The sequence below is a fragment of the Acomys minous genome (assembly GCF_964271855.1).
Source record: "Acomys minous genome assembly, chromosome: 13".
Taxonomy (NCBI): domain Eukaryota; kingdom Metazoa; phylum Chordata; class Mammalia; order Rodentia; family Muridae; genus Acomys; species Acomys minous.
In genome coordinates, this window is record NC_140495.1 from 53,333,268 (window position 1) to 53,348,434 (window position 15,167).

General features: G+C 37.5%; 1 protein-coding gene across 1 annotated transcript; it reads left to right on the forward strand.

The window, feature by feature from the left end:
* Positions 1 to 296: 296 nt before the first annotated feature.
* On the forward strand, positions 297 to 14,450 carry LOC311581793 (uncharacterized protein; the record flags this gene model as incomplete). The annotated part of the gene is made up of 5 exons (XM_084754331.1): positions 297 to 429; positions 1,017 to 1,044; positions 1,370 to 1,405; positions 1,494 to 1,547; positions 14,351 to 14,450. The coding sequence occupies 5 exons, from the start codon at positions 297 to 299 to the stop codon at positions 14,448 to 14,450; spliced, it is 351 nt and encodes a 116-aa protein (XP_084610457.1).
* Positions 14,451 to 15,167: the final 717 nt, after the last annotated feature.

Below are 15,167 nucleotides of genomic sequence, written 5' to 3' on the forward strand. Positions count from 1 at the left end.
TATAAAATGCTTCACGTTCATCCATGTTGAACCTTTGTAACTCAAAAGAGTTCATCCTTTATCATGGTAGACCAGTACTCCAGTGTATATGTTTATTACACTGTCTTTATCCATCCATAAGTCTGTCCATCCATCCATCCCTCGGTGAATATCAGAAGGATAGTGTATCTTAGCTCTCAGGATTGGTGCTGTTCATCTTTTCAACATATTGGCAGCATCTTTGGATATATATACAAAAGTGGAATTTCTAGATTGTATACTACTTTCACATTTAATTTTTGAGAATGCACCATACTATGTCCTGTAATGCATGTTTGAATTTATTTGCAACTGAAAGTATATGCACAGCATCTTCAGTGACACCCTTACGGTCGCTGATCCCACAGTGTGGCAACATACCACCCTGCACATCCCATGCGCTTGCGTCTGGTGAGTAGTGGCATTGCAGCTTCCTAGGCACCTGCCGGCCACGTGTCTGTATTATTTTGATAAAGTGTCTTTCATTCTGAGATTTTTCTTCATTGATTAAAATCTTATTTGTTGATTTGAATTTAGCATCTGTGCTTCCGTGGTTTCATCAAAAGCAAAACAAATAACAATAACAAAATCTTGCCCAAATTAACTCTTGGAAATTACCCACATTTTCTTCTACTAAGTTTCTATTATCAGGTCTTGCATTTAGTGAAAGACTGAAAGTAAGTGTCCTTGTCTTGTTTAGATCTTGGAAGACCAGCGTTCAGCTTTTTGCTATCTAGCAGGATGTTTTTGCTGAGCCATCCTTGCATGCCTGGAATGAGTACACTTGATTGTGATAATTAAATTGCTGAATTCAGTTTGCTATTATTTTGTTGAGGGTTTTTGCATATATGTTCATGATGAATATTGGCATGTAGCTTTCTGCTGCTGCTGTTGGGTTTTAATCATATTTATGTTCCAGGGTTATGCTAGGTTTTTAACTAAATTGATGGTGGATAGTGTTAATTATGCTAGCAGCATTTTTATTTTTAATTTATCAGGAACAAATAGCCAAGAGGAATTTTACAGGTACTCTTAAGAATTCTTTTTTTCTAATTTCCCTGTTTTCTCATTTTTATCTAGTTTAGCCAGTTCTTTCTATTTGTGGATAGACAACACAGATGAAGTAAATGTATTTTTATTGTTAGTCTAAATCAAACGGTGAAACTTTAAACTTTACTTTTTAAACACATAGAATAAAGTTTTTAGCTATAACAAACTTCCATAACAGCATTAAAAAATAACTGAAGAAATATATGACTTTCAAAATATTGCTATTTAAAATTCCAAATCTGAAAATTCCATAAGATTTATTATTCTGAGAATTCTGATAGTTTCTGTGTTTTTCCTCTAGTCAAGTCAAAGTTCAGTTTGAAAGCAAACATGAAAGGTAAATAAGTTTTCACAAATGTACTCTAACCTTGAAAGCCATCACAGCCTTTGTGTGTGAGCTACATCCCAGATAACCTAACTTTCAGGTTTGTTAATGAAAATGAGGAAGATAAGTCATTCATGAACATGAAAAATGAAAGGTAAGATGGTTCTACTTTTGCTTGTATTAATTTTATGTGTTAAATTACTCATAGGGGAGGGGAATAAGGGGGAAATGGGAGGGAGGGAAGAATGGGAGGATACAAGGGATGGGATAACCATTGAGATGTAACAAGAATAAATTAATAAAGGAAAAAAATAGGCAGTGTGCACCACAAAAAATTATCAGCGATAAACTAGTTAAATATTTTATAGACAATTTGGCAATTTATTTTGTGGCATTCATGCCTTATTTCTTGTGCAGCCATTTTGGTTTAGAAAAAGCAGTTGATGAGAATTTTTTTATTTTAAATATTCAACTTAAACTATTAAAATTATACAGTGGTATGAAAATAGTTTGCAAAAGTATCTAAGATCCATACTATATTAAATAAGTGAACAAATTCTGACATTTTGCAAGTCTCAAATCCTACATTAAGCCATCCTGTGAGGTGCTATGAGACAGGCACAAATTTGATGTCTAGCTACGAGTAAGCTATTGAAAGATGCCTTGAAGTGAATGCAAACACCCCTTGAGATATCAAGAGCAGTCACAGGATGAGACAAAGCTAGGTTGAAGCACATCACTGGGTCTCTGCTGAATTTGTGCTGAACTTATATTTTTTTACTGTCCCCTAAAGAAGCCAATATAAGCACTACTTACAGAACACTAGCTTTACATTAACTGTGACGACTTGTCTAGGGAGAGCCCACAGTATGGCAGGTGTGTAGATTCCTGAACACGTCCCTTGATACTTGAACACCTTGGAGACCTCATAGCTAAGTGGGTTCCTGAAACCAAGGGGTATGAGTAGGTGTTACTTGTACCTCTGTGAATGAGATCTCTACCTTGTAGTGTGTGCACTTGGGAGAAGGTGGGTGGTGCAATCAAGCACTGCCTCGTCCACTGCAGGAGTTGACTTAACTTTAACCACGGAAGTGTGTCACAGAGTTTGGGAGTCAGGCTTGTTTCAGGGCTCGTCTCTTTGAAGACGCCAGCAAGAGAATGTTGCGAAGCCTGCGTTACTACAACCACAAGGGAAGGTTAATAATATTCTCCCATCCCACTGTGAAAATCAAAGCAGATAATTTATGTTTGGAAGGCTTTGTGTGAGAAAAAAAGATTTTAAAAATCATAAATTAAGCCCTGAGTAAGCATCTTTAATTAACGAATATACTTAAGCATTTTTGTCCCATTTGGGTTTTCCAGTTGTCTTATTTCTCAAGGTAGAATATTTCTTATTTAAGCTTATTTCCCCAGTACAAAATGATTTTAGACACTGTTCACTGCTTCTGACATCTTAAATATTGGTTTTGTTCTTGTAGTTGATTTTATTTTGGTTTTTGGTTTTAGAAACAAAATAAAGACAGCTTATAAAGAGAGGAAAGACACGCCCTAGAAATTTTAATGATCACTGATTGGAAAAATTCATGTGAAGTCTGGAATGACTATTTTATGAATATAAAATATTATCCTCTAGATCTAACTTATTGGAAACACTTGCTATAAACAGAATTGTCAAAATCACTATATGATATATGATTGCCTTTAAATGTATCAACAAAATGTCAAGGAAAAATAGGGCTTCTTTGGCAGACTCCACAATTACTCTAGAAATGAGTGTCCTTAGAATATTTGAAATCTCTATTTTTTTAAGTGTTTCTGTTAGTTATCTGTGAACTACCTTATTTTACAGTTATACCACATTTTTGGATCAAAAAGAGTCATTTAGCCTAGACATTAAATGCATTTACGAAGACTAAATGGCAACCTTTTGTTCCAAGATAGAGTAAATGTAATTCAAGGACAGAATTATTATCAGTTATCAATGACATTGCTTTAAAGCTTATATGAGTAACTCTGCAAGGAATGACATAGAAGTGTAGAGACAATGGAAAAATGTTTTCTTCTGTGAAGTTTCAGGGCGCCAGGCTAAGCAGGCATGCTGGAAGAAGAGGAAGCTACTGGGAACGTTAAGTGCCCTCAGCTTATATTTAGAGATGCTGTAAGTTAGGACTGCACATGTGTGTACTTGGCACATCAGGACCGGTGGTAGATAGAATCTCACCATCTTCAGAGAAATGTGGTCACTAATCTTTGGCCCTGTTTGGTGTTCTATTCCCCAGACCCCAAGAGGCTGCTTTTCCCAACTCTGGCATTCCCATATGGCAATCCTATCAAATACTGTTCACCCTGTGAAGGGTCGATCACTCCAGCTCACATCCTCTTTGTCCAGTTCTCATTAGACAGATGGATTCAATGTGTTTGACAGACTTGCTCATAAGAGTTTCTCATTCATAATCGCATAACTCATATTTGTAGACTTTAATCAGAAGCTTTCAGGCTGCATTCAAGAACTTGTGTGTGTGTGTGTGTGTGTGTGTGTGTGTGTGTGTGTGTGTGTGTGTGTGTCCCTCTGTGTGTGTCTCTCTCTGTTTCTGTCTGTCTCTCTGTCTCTCTGTCTCTCTGTCTCTCTCCCCTTCAAAATACATGTAATTCCTGATTTTCTAGGAAAGCACCAGATTGATTTCCAAAGTCATTGTACAAGTTTGCACTTCCACCAGCAATGGAGGAATGTTCCCCTTTCTCCACATCCTCACCAGCATGTCTCCTGAGTTTTTGATCTTAGTCATTCTGAGGGGTGTAAGATGGAATCTCAGAGTCATTTTGATTTGCATTTTTCTGATGACTAAGGACATTGAGCATATCTTTAAGTGTTTCTCAGCCATTCAATAGTACTCTCTTAAGAATTCTCTGTTTAGCTCTGTACCCCAGTTTTTAATTGGATTATTTGGTCTGGTGGTGTTTAACTTCTTGAGTTCTTTATATATTTTGGATATTAGCCCTCAGTCAGATGTAGGGTTGGTGAAGATCTTTTCCCAGTCTGTACACTGTCATTTTGTTCTGTTGATAGTGTCCTTTGCCTTACAGAAGCCTTTCAGTTTTATGATGTCCCATTTATTAATTGTTGATCTTGTAGAGCCTGAGAAGTTGGTGTTCTGTTCAGGAAATTGTCTCCTGTGCCAATGAGTTCAAGGCTCTTCCCCACTTTTTCTTCTAACAGATTTAGTGTGTCTGGTTTTATGTTGAAGTCTTTAATCCACTTGGACTTTAGGATTGTGTAAGGTGATAATTAAGCATCTATTTTCATTTTTCTACATGTAGGTATCCAGTTAGACTAGCACCATTTGTTGAAGATGCTATCGTTTTTTTCCATTGTATGGATTTGACTTCTTTGTAAAGAATCAAGTGTCCATAGGTGTGTGGGTTTGTTTCTGGCTCTTCAATTAGATTCCATTAATCAACTAGCCTATTTCTGTGTCAGTACCTTGCTGTATTTATTACTGTTGCTCTATAGTACAGCTTGAGATCTGGGATGGAGATTCCTTTGGACAGCTCATTCTCCATAGTTATGGGGACAGTAGAGACTGCCTCTGATATGAACTCTGGTGCCTTCAATTGTGTCACTTCCTCTTGGTGGGGAGGTCCCAATGCACAGAGAGGAAGGCGAAGGCTGCTAACTGCATGAGACCTGATGGGCTGTGGTCATATGGGGGGAGGAATCCCCCTTTTGTCAGAGGTCTAGGGGAATGGAATAGGGCAGAAGAGGGAGGGAGGGTGAGAACTAAAGATACAAGTGAGGTGATAACAATCAGGACATAATTTGAATAAATTATAATAAGTTAAAATTTAAAAATTTTTAGAAATACATGTAATTCTTTGCTCTCCTGAATTATCCATAGGGCAGCCTCAAGCCAAGATTAGATGTATGTACTATAAAATATAGAAATGACAAAGCAGACCTAAGGAACAGAAATTCTTACTCAGATGGATCTTAAAATCTGGGCAGCTGTATGGTGTAATTCCATTGTGTCTATAGATCTGTTACTAAGGTATCTGTCAAACAATCATTTATATTGCTACCAAAACCCAATATGTCCAATAGAATGGATCATCTATGAACATTCAATGTAAAGTCTATTTCATGTACATCAGAAGACAGAAACAATTTCTTGACAGAAGGAACATGGTTGCTAAGAGAATTCAGGAGCTATCTTATTTTTGTGAGACTGCCTTCACTCACAACTATTGGCCTGTAATTGTTTTTAGAATAAGATCCCATTCTTCTATTTTGTTTATTTTTGAAGAAAACAAAAACATCTCAAATTTGTAAGGTTTGCCATTCTTTCTTTTAATGTTGCATCAATGGAAAATTAAGTCCAGATGTCAGAATCAGATAACGTTGTATCCAAGTATTTATGCATGGTATACATGAATGGCATCTTTGCTTCTGACCCACTGGAGGTTGGGAAGGTATTGCTATACTTAAAGACTATCAGCCCTGTGTCAAGAAGGATAAAAGCATGTGTTCTTATTCTTCAAATTATAAAAACGATGCTGAAAAATCTGAATTATGGGGCATTTGAATCATTATGCTTTTGTTTGAAAAGCAAAGATTACTGTACAAGTGGAGGTTAACAGCAGAGACTTGAAAAAATGAATTTTTATTAACCAATGCAACACAATAAAAAATAGTGGTCTCTGTCCTTACCAGTGAAAGACTATTTGTTAAACATTTGAGGTTACTTATTTATATCAGATTCAAAACCCCCAAGTTTTGCTGAAAAGTAATAACTTTTATTTTAAAATTTCAAACTTCTCATATAAAATAGGAATGAGCTAGATTAAAAAAAAGAACTAAACATAATAATGAATACTACAAAATAATGATGGGAAACACCCCTTCTAAATCAATGATTTTCATCAGTTGCCAATATTGTGTTATAGATAATATATATCCTCATCTTTAGACATGACGGAAGCTTTGCCACTGAGCCATGGCAGAAGCCATTTTGTTCAGTGTGATTTTTAAGCACGCCAGCTCATACACTGTCTTCACGTTCCGTTGTTCTAGGACAGTGACCAGAGGAGGATGCTTTTCAAATGGCCAACATCTACCATGTTGAGATCTGCCAAGTAGCAAATCAACCTTTATAATTAAAGTTGACAAGCTGACAACAAAAATGAGTGTATATTTGCATATATATAAATTTTTATGTCACATTGCCGTCTGTGCACTTGCTTGCTCTTGTCAATAGCCGAGGGCTGGTTTCGCTGCACCAGGGGCATCTTATATTCCAAGGCCTTCAGACAGCTCCCCTTCGCCCTAGTGAGTCTGTTGATTAATTTTGGACACTTCTTAATTAACACCCCAAAGGAGGGCTAGATCATCAGCCTATAGTCCATAAAAAGCAAGTGAATCTGAAGAATAATGACCCAAGGAGACAGGCACACTCTTTCCAAATGATGTTTTAAGAACACTGAGTCTCTTTCAAGTCAGGAGTGTGCCTGGCAATGCCTAGGGAAAATGTGGGCCTTTAATCAGGGCAAAAATAGAGATTTGTATGGGTCTGAATTAATTTACTTTTTGACACAGAGAGGAGTGATAGATGCTCCTTGACAGGGAAACATGGCACCACAGCATGGTAATGGTGCCAGTGGCCTTGATTAGTAATCGCAACATTTGACCTCCAGGCAGAAGAGCTGATGGATGAGAGAAAAAAGAAGTAATTAGGACAGTACCATGAGGTAGGGAACTTGCTAATTGTACCCAAATCTGTGAAATCTAATGATGGGACCAAGGAATCCTAAGCTTGTGGCAGCTTTCATACGTTTGTCTATAGATATCAGCCTCTCATGTGGAAAGACTACTGATAAGAACTGGGGACGCTGCAGGCTGGAGCTCACAGCTTGGAATAGCTCTTCCCAGGAAAAAGGAGTCAGTTGTTAAACCAACTGTTGCATCTGGGCTAGTGCTAGGACAGAGCTTTCTAACTGCCGGTCAGCTGTGTCAAGGACAGATGTGTCTCTACTGTGACTGTTTAGCCAAAAGGCTACGCTCAACTATCAAGATAGGCTAGAGTTGGGAATGGAGAGAAAGTGAAATGGTTAAGAGCACTGACTTCTCTTCCAAAAGACTTGAGTTCTGTTGCTAACATCCACATGGTGGCTCACAACCATGTGTAACTCCTCTATCAGGGATTCAGACGTCGTCTTTTGGCCTCTGCAGGCACTGTACACAAGTGGGGCATAGACGTACATGCAGACAAGACATCCATACACCTAAAATAAAATAAGAAAATTATATATATATCAGGCTGAAGGGCCAAGATGTCTCACCATGCAAGCATAAGGACCAAAGTTCAGGGAAAGCTCTGGTTTCAGCAAGATTCCCCGCCTCAGCAAATAAAACAGAGAGCTGTTAAGGATGGAACCTGGTGTTGACCTGACCTTAGGCCTTTACGCATGCTCAAAAACATGTATGGTCACCTCAGGTAATATACATGCAAATATATATGTGCATGTACATGGATTACACACATACAAAACACAGGAAAATAAAAGGATGCCCCGCAAACTAGTAAGTCATCCCAAGCAAATCTAGTGCCGTGATTGTATTTTTCATAGTATTCAACATTCCGTGCCACCTGACTTTGCTACGTGCGAGTAGGGAGTGCTTTTGAAGCTACGTCATCTAATTGCACTGTTGTGTTAGCTGTGCTGAGCACTGAGCAGATCTACTCTTAGAAAAGCATATGCCAGCCTATCTGTTCCTTTTCAGGGGAGAAAAAATATCTTCATGTTGATACTGTATAACTCCATTTTTATCCTCACTAACAAATGGTAAAGTTGTTTCTTTTTCGTTGTGTCTAAGGTTAAAACTTCTAACCCGCTAAAGCCCATTAAAAATGTTTTATTTTTAAGACTTTGCAAAAAAAATGCAAGTCTTTCATTGAATTTTTAAAATTCAAAAATGAATGAATGGTTATAATGTAAAACTTATTCATGCCATCATTTCAAGGTAGCAATTAAAATATAAGAAAAGTTGGGGCTGGAGATATGGGTCGGATGCTGGGAGTGCTGCTCTCGTAGATGACCAGAGTTGAGTTTCTAGCACAAACATTAGATGCCTCATAAACATCTGTCACTCCAGATCCATGGTGTCTGCTGCCCTCTTTTGGCCTCTGAGGGCACCCACACACATGCATGTGACTTTCCTCTTCCACACATCATTCATTCAGCTCACCAGTCAGTCAGCAAAGCTATGCATAATTACCCAGTGCTTTCTCTGAATGAGATGGTGTGAAGACCATGGTGACCCCTAAAGGAAATAGTAACACCACAGAATGGCTGTAGCCTTTGCAAGTCAAGCTGTCAATCGCACAAAATCGCAGAGTTCATTCCTTCACCCCTCAAGTGAGGGTGAGACTAATATTGTCCAAAGAACAGTTAAGTAGCATAAATCAGACTAAGCCTTGAAATGCCCTTCACACTGGTGCCCAGAAAGGGAGCCATAGAAGACTTACTTGCCTGGTGTTGGGGAAAGAACAGTAGGCTGATCTGTCAATCAACCTGTTGTTTTTATGAAGAAATTGTGCTGATATGAAATGTTTATAGTGTTAGTACATATATACATTTTAATAAAGATATAGGAGAATTTTAGGAAATGATTATTAATAAACATGCTAAAGTAGTAGTGCCAATTTTGAACCGTCTCCGAAGTCATTTTTCATGTGCATCCTCCCATGTTACTCCCAAAGTCATTTGAAAATATTTTTATTATACACTTATGTTCATTATATGCTGTGTGAGAATTTTATCATGCTACTAAATCTGCTGGGTTTAACTGAAATTATTCAAATTGATTTTTCACCCGTCAAAGTGGGCACTTTGAAACTGTGTAAATTAAACAAATATTCAAAATACTGCATTTCACTTTTCATAATTCTAAGAACACTTACAAAATTGGTTGAGATCATTAAACATTTGAATAAGAAAAATGTCAAAAGACAGATGCAATGGTATAAGCTGATCATCTCAGCTCTCAAGAGATAAGACATAAGAAACACTTGTCCAGGAGTTTGGGCCCATCATGTCCAGCATAGCACCAGCCTGTCTCAAAAAGCAAAGGGGTCAACGGTCAGAGTGTATAGCAGAACTGTAGTGCCTGACAAGAACATGGAAGGTTTTCTTTAAAAGTTTGAGATAGAAAATTTTTCCTGAACAAGAAAGATATGAAAAGCAATAAGCATATATGAGATAATTTATAAGTTGTAGTACATTAAAATTAAATTTCTATTTTCATCAAAGACACCATAAGTAGAGTAAAAATGGAAACCACAATGTGAAAGGAGATGTTGCAGTCTATGTAATAGCAGAAGGCTCATATCCAGAATGCATATAAAGAACTGCTAAACTACAGAAAGAAAAAGACCAAAGAGTAGAAAATGAGTAAGAAGCTAAAAGAGACAGTTCATCAAATAAGAATATTCTGGAAACCAGGAAGTATTACTCCTCGGATAATACAAATTAAAGCCCAATGATATGTGATTAGAGTCTTGCCATACCTGTTAACATGAAAAAAAATCATGTTCTTAAAAAAGAGAAACTTCTTATTTAACATCCAATGTGTTTTTAAATAGAATTTATTATTATTGTCACTATATACAAAATACCTGAAAAACATTAAAAAGCAATAGCTTTCATGGATTGGTCAGTAAACTGGATTGCAAAGGAAATGAAGACCACATAAGCCTGCAAAGTTAGGAACATTCAGGAAGGTGAGTTGCCCAGGAGGATAAACATGCTAGGTACTGGTGAAAATCCTTCCCGAATTACCTTGATAGCACAGAAGGCTGGGTGCAGAGACGAGTGAACAAGGCTACACCACACTGTCATCAATCCCCTCAGGTTCACCAAGGAGAGGGAAGACTAGCTTCATGATTCATTCTCAGACTTGCTTCAATAAAGACAAAATATCTCAAAGAAAAGTTCTGAGCTGAGGCACTCTGGCTTGATGCTGAAGAGGGGTAAGCTACTGCAGCTAGAAATGAAACAAAGGGATAAAAATAATGATGAAAGCTATCCACATGACATGTAGAGCAGAGTACAGGAGTACAGTGGAGACAGAAAACAGTACAGTAGAGAAAGGAGAAGAGTTGAGTAAAGAGTTCCATCATTTGAGTTCAATGCCGTGGAGTTCAGTTGAGTTCGGTGCAGTTCAGTTGACTGTGCAGTGTGGTGAAGTTGAGTTTGTTCATGAGTTCATGCAGAGACAGTTAAAGCTAGAGGATAAGAAGGAGCCAAACTAAAATAAATTGCCAGAGTTATATTGAGACCAAACAGAGCGCTCCAGTGAGAAGTCAGATTGAATCAGTCAGTTTAGAGAGGAGTTTGAACCAGAACAGCTGAGTTGAAACAGCCAGCCAGAGTTCAGAAAGAGCTAGAAAGGGTGACCTTACTCTTCAGTAAGCCTCTGAGATGCCTATCTTTACAGGCAAATAAAAGTTACATTTACAATGCAGTCCCCCAAGATATAGAGTATTAGCAAGATTATTAGAAAATACATCACTCACTATGCATTCCAGCCAAATATCCCTTACCTGCACCCCTGTCTTTCATAAAGATCTACTGGGCTATGTTTCTAGGCTCTGTGGGGAGAGTATACTTATTATAAATAGAATTTTCCCTTTGGATAATTTTTAAATTAATCAGAGAAATTGTTTAATGTAGTGAGAGCTTGATGTGGTGAGGGAAGACTAATGAAATTATAAAAGACAATCTGGAGAAAGAGACACTGATAGAGGGCTTTGGAAGCCTTTGTTATGGCTGTGAACTGCTAGAAACTCACACAAAAGTTGGGATGTGCTATACAGGGGGAGGAGGTCCCCCTCAGTCACAGTCACATGGGAGGGGAGTAAGGGGAAAATGGGAGAGAAGGAGGAATGGGAGGATACAAGGGATGGGATAACCACTGAGATGTAATATGAATAAATTAATACAATATATTTTTAAAAATTGGGATGTGCCCATTCACGGGGATGTGGATATGTACACAAAAATAATCAAGAAGCTCCTGCAGTGTCAATCATGAGCTATGACCAACCAAGAAATGAAGTGTCAGTACACATACACACATATCCATACACACACACACACAGACACACACACACACACACACACACACAGACACACACATATATATATTCATGCATGTAGGCACACATATACACATATGCACATGTACTTATATAACACATATACAGACATACACATACACATGTACACGTATATGGACCTATATATACACCTATACTTACACACATACAAACACATACACATATATTTACATGCTCACATACGTGTACAAATAAATGCAACAAATTAGGATGTAATTTGTTCAAATCATCAAACAAACATGAAGCCTCAGATTACCTGAACCTTTGGGATACGCTGGGGAAGGTGTTCAGAGTCAAACTGAAAACTATGAAGAACTATGAGTTACAGCAAGCAAGCAACAACAAAGAGCCCACAAGACAAACAACTTGCAGATAATCTAATCCTGTATCTCAAGGACTTAGAAAAAATAAGAGCAAGTAAAAAAAAAAAGCACAAGACAGAAAAAATGGTAACAAGCATGCAGAACTTAATGAAATACTATATAAAATCAATCAGACATATTGATAGACACCTCACCAAAATAAAAAGTGTGGCATAAACACAAGTTGATAAAATTAGAGGTACAAAGATTTTATACCCAATACCAGTGAAATACAGGGAATCGTTCTGTAATAATGTGAAAACCTGTACTTCAAAAAACCACTGAAAATCTAGGAAACAGTTAACAAATTTCTAGATGCACTACCCACCTTCAAAGGTTAACTCAAGAGGATTAAAGGCAGCTTAAATTTACCCACAACAATCTATGGTGATAAAGTGGAAGCAGTTTTCTTACCCAAGGAAGTGGCAGGGTTCTACAGTGAGAAGTGTGAGGCATGAAGGAAACTGAAGAAGACAGAAGATGGAAGCCCCATGCTTAGCCCTGACAGAATTAATCTTGTGAAGATGGTAACATTGCCAAAAGTGACCTGCAGAGTCAACATAACCCCATCAAAATTCCAGCAATGCTCTCACAGAACTCGAAAGCCAAGCAATAAAGTTCACCTTCCATCATAAAATATCTGAACCATCAAAGGAATCCTGCAGTCTTGTTTATACAGAACAATTGTAGGCAGTATTACAGTGCATGAGCTCAAATTCAATGAAAGACCCAGAGCTAAAAAAGTTGCATGATAGTAACAAAACAAAGACATATGGACTAACATACTAAAATACACACAATTATAGTCCTCTCATTTTTTAAAAAAGTGGCAAAATCGTATGTTGGGAAGACAGCTTCCTCAACAAATTATGCCTGTTAAACTGCACTCCACACACAGAAGGCTGAAACAAGATCCATCTCTCACTGTGCACACACACATGCACACAACTTATCCAAACTGGATTAGTGACTCCCACATAAGACCTGAGGTGCTGAGATTGGTAGATTATATTATAGACAAAACCCTCCCAGACAAGTACATGAGCTATGTCTTTCCGGAGAGGACTCCAAGAACTAGCCCAGGGCGCCACAAGAAATTAAAAGATCTGCGCCACAAAGAAAAACAGCCAAACTAAGAGCCCTCAGAACGTGAAGGAGCTGTACATTACACAGCTGACTAGTATCTAAAACACACCAAGAACTACAAAATGCAAACACCCCCAAAGTCTAAACAATAAATGCCACAACTAGGTGTAGAGATCTCTTACTTACAAACATGCCTTAAAGTACAACAATGTATAAATATATTTAACTGATTGAAATCAGGACACAAAGTAGGTCAATAAAAAAAAAAGAACAAAGGGTTTTTTAATTTTTTATTTTTTAAAATGTACATTTATATCATTACACATGAATAAAATAAATTACATACAGCAGGAAGAAACATGAGACAATCAGGAATTATATAAATGTTATATTCATAGTGATTTGGCTATTTATATTTGTCAGACTTGAAGAAAGCATCTTTCCTCTCTTGTTGGGTCTAAATTTCTGAATAAAAATCAATATCTATCATATCTCATCTCTATTAACTTAAAACATCTATCTTGATCTAAAAACATCTTAACCCCTAACCAACTAAGCTTAATTGAAGACTAAACTATCTGGTCTTCACCCCATTAGAGACTTGAGAAGGGATAAAACTTAAATACCTGAGTATACCGGAAGTGAAGGTTAGCAGCTTCAAAAATGAAAAGGTAACTGAGACAATTTACTGCTTGAACAGTCACCCAATACTCTTTATAACATTGAAGCATCATCTTTGGCTCTCTAACCCAGTATCTCTGACAGACATATTTGCAAGGCAGGAACTATTGAGGACGATTTTACCATGTCTTGACAGAGTTCAGCCATCGACTCTGCCTGCATCTAAGCAGCCCATTTTTAGGTAGAATTCTGTCTTTGGCAAAAATGAGGACATTTTGCCCAGTGGCTGGCTTGCCACATTTGAAGCCAACTCCATAAGGTTCTTTGATGTTGACCATCTTCTTTGATGCAGGCTGGGTGTTGCCAGGAATTAACTTGTCTTGTTGTCAAAGAATCTTTAGAATACTAAAAAAAATCTTTAAATGCCGTATTCTGTAGGTCTTTGAGGCTTTTGAAGGCCATATTTAACTATTTTATCTTATGTATCTATAGAATCATATCTATTTGTTAGACCAAAGATATAAATTCTTGGGATAAAATTAGACTAGACATGACCATTATTTGCAATAATATACAAAGTTCTATGCCAATGAATTAAAAATAACCTTATTTGTAAGCAACAATTAAGGCCTTGAGTTGAGGAATAGATTCAATAATCTACCTTTTGTTCTATCCTCCCTCAATATTTCTATATCACCTTCTTTCTTTCTTTTCAGCTCCTATCTCCTTACCTATGAAAGAAACACAAAGGAAAAGAGAGACGTCTCTGAGTCCAACCTAATTTTCTCTCTGTATAAGACCAGTAATAACTTATAACCAACTCCTGATGAAAGTAAGTGTCTGTAGCCCAAGAATGCAAACAGAAACCTACCCAACTCCTGTTAGAGGAACTAGGACGTGGTTCTCTTAAGGTTTCTACAGGCTGATTTAGGGCGAATAATACCTTTGAAGGGGTCCAAAAATTTGGGAAAAAATAGTTAAGTAAGCCAGGTATAGCATTTGTGGTCCAGTTTCTAAATGTTGAGAAATTCCAGGCCTAATAGGAGTCCTGTGTGGGACAGTCTGAAATCTTGGACCAATTGGGATCAGATGCTTTCTACATGCTGTCCTGGAAGCTGTCCAATTCAGGTAGATGACAGCACCTGAGGCACCTGGGGTGGTACCTGGAGGATGCAGGATGTGAGCATCCAGTATGCTGAGAGGAATGGAACCTGTCAAGTCTGACCCAGCATCAGTGTCAGGTTCTTTTGTTCTGAAAACATAATTTCTCACAAGCATTATACACTTCTAACATTATAATTGTATGAGGTGTGCAGGATGTACAGAGCAATGAAAGCTGGTTCTCTCCTTGTTGTATTGGCAGAAGTAAGGCATGTGGGAAGATTTGCAGATGTCTTGCTTCTGCGTTCATGACATACTAAGAATGGCCTCTAATGACAAGCCATCGAGAATCTATGATCAAAATGAGACCTTGACTATGTATAGACATTTGTATCTCAGAGCTATTCTCTTGTAGTGGGATTAGCAATATAA